The sequence below is a fragment of the Bubalus bubalis genome, chromosome X (genome assembly GCF_019923935.1).
Source record: "Bubalus bubalis isolate 160015118507 breed Murrah chromosome X, NDDB_SH_1, whole genome shotgun sequence".
Classification (NCBI taxonomy): domain Eukaryota; kingdom Metazoa; phylum Chordata; class Mammalia; order Artiodactyla; family Bovidae; genus Bubalus; species Bubalus bubalis.
Window position 1 is genome coordinate 38,357,468 of NC_059181.1, and position 4,122 is coordinate 38,361,589.

Consider the following 4,122-nt stretch of genomic DNA (forward strand, 5'->3'; position numbering starts at 1 on the left):
ACCCTTCTTTCACCCTTCTTACGTAAGAGTCTCGGGATGGAGTTGCTGCTACTGCGGGTCCCTTTTCCCCGACGGCTATTAATAAACCAGATTGGTAGTTTCCGGGCCACTGCCAGCATAGATGCGCTGTTGGGGTAGGGGGTGCTCACTTTACGACCAGGGCACCAGCAATTCGGTTTTCCCACCCCCGGAACATGAGCAAGGCCCACCCATCCCCCGCACTCCAGCCCGCCCACTGGCCGCAGGGGACGCCGGCGCCTCCTTTACCCACACAGCGCCTGACCCTCCCCCCCAAACTGGCCTGCTCTGCACTCGGCGCTGGCGGGTGCGGCTGGCTGCTCCATCTCTCCCCTGCCCTGCCCTGCCACGGCGCCCTCCCTCCGCCCGGGTATCAGGCGAGAGGCGGGGCTTGCCCAGCACGCCCCGCCCCCGCTGTAGAAAGGGCCCAGAGAGTGTTACTCCCGGTCATCCTCAGCTTGGGCCTTTTATCTCGGCGCTGCTGTGGAGGCGGGAGGAGGAGACACAGGGGGTGGCCCTGAGCGTCGGCGACACCTTTCCGGGGCTCTATAAATTGAGCACCTGGGATGGGTAGGGGGCCCACGCCACCACCACCGCCCGCAAACACAGTTAGGCCACTGACCGCCGCAGCAGCCGCAGGCAGCAGCCGCCGGGAGCGGGAACACTGAGCTACTCAGCAGCAGGGGATCTCGAGGCGCCGGAGGAAGTGCGTGCCCCCTTCCCATTTCTACCGGGTCTTCGAGGGTGTTTGGACTCCGGCTTTGAGGAGGGAGACGGGAGTGGGGAGCCCACTTTCTTTCTCTCAGAGGCACTGGGTGCGCTAGGAGGTGGGACCGCCTGATTGCTGGGAGCCACCCGGGCGCCGTCCCAGAGAAGCAGTAACCCGGGGAATGGGGGGGTGGGGGGGGTGGGGGAGGGGAGGGGCGGTGCGCGCAGGCGAGGGTACCGGATACCCTAGCTGGGTGAATAATCTTCTCTTTCGTCCCCGTCTTCCAAGCAGGCAAGGGCTCGACCCAGGGACCACGAGCTGATATCGCAAGCTTCCGGACGCCAAAGCCAGAAGTCGCGCATCCCGCAGGGCCGGGCTGCGATCAAGACGAGAGTTGGAGAGGGCGGAGGAGGAGCCGGGAATCCCGCCGCACCGGCAGTAGCCAGGCTCCCGGCGCGGGCCTCTCAGAGCGCGTGAAGGCGGGCAGCCCCTCGCCCTAGCCGGCCATCCCGTGCCCCTGCGCCCCTGTGCTTCGGCGCCCACGCGGCCACCATGATGCAAATTTGCGACACCTACAACCAGAAGCACTCGCTCTTTAACGCCATGAATCGCTTCATCGGCGCCGTGAACAACATGGACCAGACGGTGATGGTGCCCAGTCTGCTGCGTGACGTGCCACTGGCCGAGCCCGAGCTGGACAACGACGTCGGCGTGGAGGTAGGCGGCAGTGGCGGCTGCATGGAGGAGCGCACGCCTCCGGCCCCTAGCCCGGGCAGCGCCAATGGCAGCTTTTTCGCGCCCTCCCGGGACATGTACAGCCACTACGTGCTGCTCAAGTCCATCCGCAACGACATCGAGTGGGGGGTCCTGCACCAGCCGCCGGCGGCAGGGAGCGAGGAGGGGAGCGCCTGGAAGTCCAAGGACATCCTGGTGGACCTGAGCAACCTGGAGGGCGCGGACACCGGCGAGGAGGACCTAGAACAGCAGTTCCACTACCACCTGCGAGGGCTGCACACTGTGCTCTCCAAACTCACGCGCAAAGCCAACATCCTCACTAACAGATACAAGCAGGAGATCGGCTTCAGCAATTGGGGGCACTGAGGCGGCTCGCCCGCGGCTGTCCTGCACCCTTCCTGGCCCCATCTCTCACCCTCTCTCTTTCCTTAAAGCTATTTTCTTTCTGGCTGTAGGGCGCGATGGGTGGACTGCAAAGTTGGGGGGCTGCGTACATAATGGGGGTGCAGCAGGGTAGCATGGAGGAAGGGGCTTCTTTGGCGAGAGCAGAGAGGAAAGTGGTGGCCAAAGAGGTGGGATAGTGCTCAAGGACTTCCTTCTCTCCCCCGGCGGGGTCGGGCGGAGGTGGGGGAATGAGGGGGCTGTGTTCTACTTTGGTGGGAATGGGCCTGAGTTGACGCCCTGCATTCAGTCTGTGCCTTTCCTGGAGTTTCTTTTCTTTCCGGAGGAGAAGGCCCGAGAATAGGCAATTCCGGGGCGCGGCGCTGGGTTGCCACACTTGGGAGCGCTGCCCGGAGCTGGGCGCTGGGGAAGGCTGGGCGGGTGCGCAGCCTCCCGCCGCCCTGCCGTTGGGCTGGTGGAGGCCACAGTGTTGCTAAGGTTGCATCAGTTTTCCTGTTTGCACTATTTCTTTTTGTAACAGTGGCCCCGTCGTAAGTATTTCGAATCTCCTCCTTGCTCTGAAACTTCGGCGATTCCATTGTGATAAGCGCACAAACAGCACTGTGTCGGTAACCGGTACTAGTTTATTAATGATTTTCTGTTACACTGTATAGTTGTCCTGTGGCACCTCTATCCCATCCCTTTCATGTCACCCCCACCCCAGTATGTGTAAGCTGGCACGGTGCCAGCTTGTACAAAGCTTGCCACTTGGTGAAAATAATAACATTATTATGAGAAAGTGGACTTACCCGAGATGGAACCAACTGACATTCTATCCATGTTGTACATAGAATGATGAAGGGTTCCACTGTTGTTATATGTCTTAAATTTATTTAAAACTTTTTTAATCCAGATGTAGACTATATTCTAAAAAATAAAAAAAGCAAATGTGTTAACGAAGCTTGACAAAAGTTTGTTGCTTTCTAATCTGCCAATGAATGGCTTAGTTATTAAATAAAAATAAACTTTTTTTTTTTAGCAAAAGCTAATTTAATTTTTCTCTGGTATTTCAAAATGGTAGATAATCACCTTTGTAAGTATTCAGATTTGTTTGGGAAGAAGCTACCAACAAGATTTACTTCCAAGCTTTTTCTTTCTAATTCAATACCAAGGTAAGTCTCAACAAAAAGTTCATAAATACTCAGAGTATTTATGGGAAGTTACATATATTAGAGTTTTCAACCAACTTGACTAGCTTATCAGAGTGCTTAGTTAACATTTTGAATTTTTCAAGAGGCTCAGGCACACATGCATTTTGAGGCCTAGAAACCTATCTTAAAGGCAGAAATTTCACTTGGCTACTGAGAGGTAAAAATTGGAAGAAAAACCCTAGCTAATACTAGTACACACACCTTGCAGGTCTTGTATTTACAAGTCTTCTATGTTAATCTTAGGAGAGACTTAAATGTGTTATAACACTCGCTGTGGCCTCTTGGACTATTCCCAGTGAAATGCTAAGCTTTGGGAAGCAGTGTCCAGCAATGCTTCCAGTTTTCCAGGGAGACAGTCTGCGGCTGTGGACAGCAGATCTGAGCAAGACTGCAGCAGGGCCCTTCCGAACACTTCCTTAGATGCCATTATGCTGCTCTTCTGGGATGGTGGAATAGGCGAAACACAATGCTCTGTGTTTTGTATTTCATGATTTGTTTAGGCGGGCATAAGTATTTAGATTAACTTCAGTTTTCGATCTTGGGAGTCATGAGACATTCTCTAAGCTCACAGAGCTTGAATTTAAAATACATGTAACTATGAAGAAAAAAAAAACACAAGTTTTTTTGTGCTGTGGGTAGCTCAAGCCTATTATCAGTTTTCACCAGCCGTGAAAAAATGGGGAAGTGTCAAGGCTGGTTCCTGCGTTGCCAGAGAAAGTTAATGGTTAATACATAAAGATAAGCTAGGCAGCACCAGAAAGAAGGTATATAGCCTCTTAACCTTGTATCCCCTTGAAAATATCAAAGTGCAAGCGAAAAATACAAAAAAAGGAAACTACAGAAGCCAAGTGGTAGAAATACCAAGACTTGGAGCCAGGAATTTGTGTGTTCAAGTCCTCTTGTTATCGTATTTAACTCTCCAAGCTTGTTTCCACATTTGAAATTAGACGTAATAATAATACAAGATTTATTTCATGGAGTTGTAGCGAGAATGAAAGGAGACTGTATATAGAATGTGTGCTGCTGTGGAAGTTTCTTTAGGCACTACAGAAGGGCACTACAGGTTCT

The 4,122-nt window shown here is 53.2% G+C and overlaps 1 protein-coding gene across 2 annotated transcripts; it reads left to right on the plus strand.

Annotated features, from left to right (window-relative positions):
* The first annotated feature begins 443 nt into the window (after nucleotides 1-443).
* MID1IP1 (MID1 interacting protein 1) lies at nucleotides 444-2,803 on the plus strand. Of its 2 annotated transcripts, none has more exons than XM_025276001.2 (2): nucleotides 444-724; nucleotides 1,016-2,803. In XM_025276001.2, the coding sequence occupies exon 2, from the start codon at nucleotides 1,280-1,282 to the stop codon at nucleotides 1,826-1,828; it is 549 nt and encodes a 182-aa protein (XP_025131786.1). In that variant the 5' UTR covers nucleotides 444-724; nucleotides 1,016-1,279; the 3' UTR covers nucleotides 1,829-2,803. The 2 variants fall into 2 exon arrangements, with proteins under 2 accessions (XP_025131786.1, XP_006052962.1); XM_006052900.3 differs by having other exon boundaries at nucleotides 1,019-2,803.
* The last annotated feature ends 1,319 nt before the right edge of the window (nucleotides 2,804-4,122 follow it).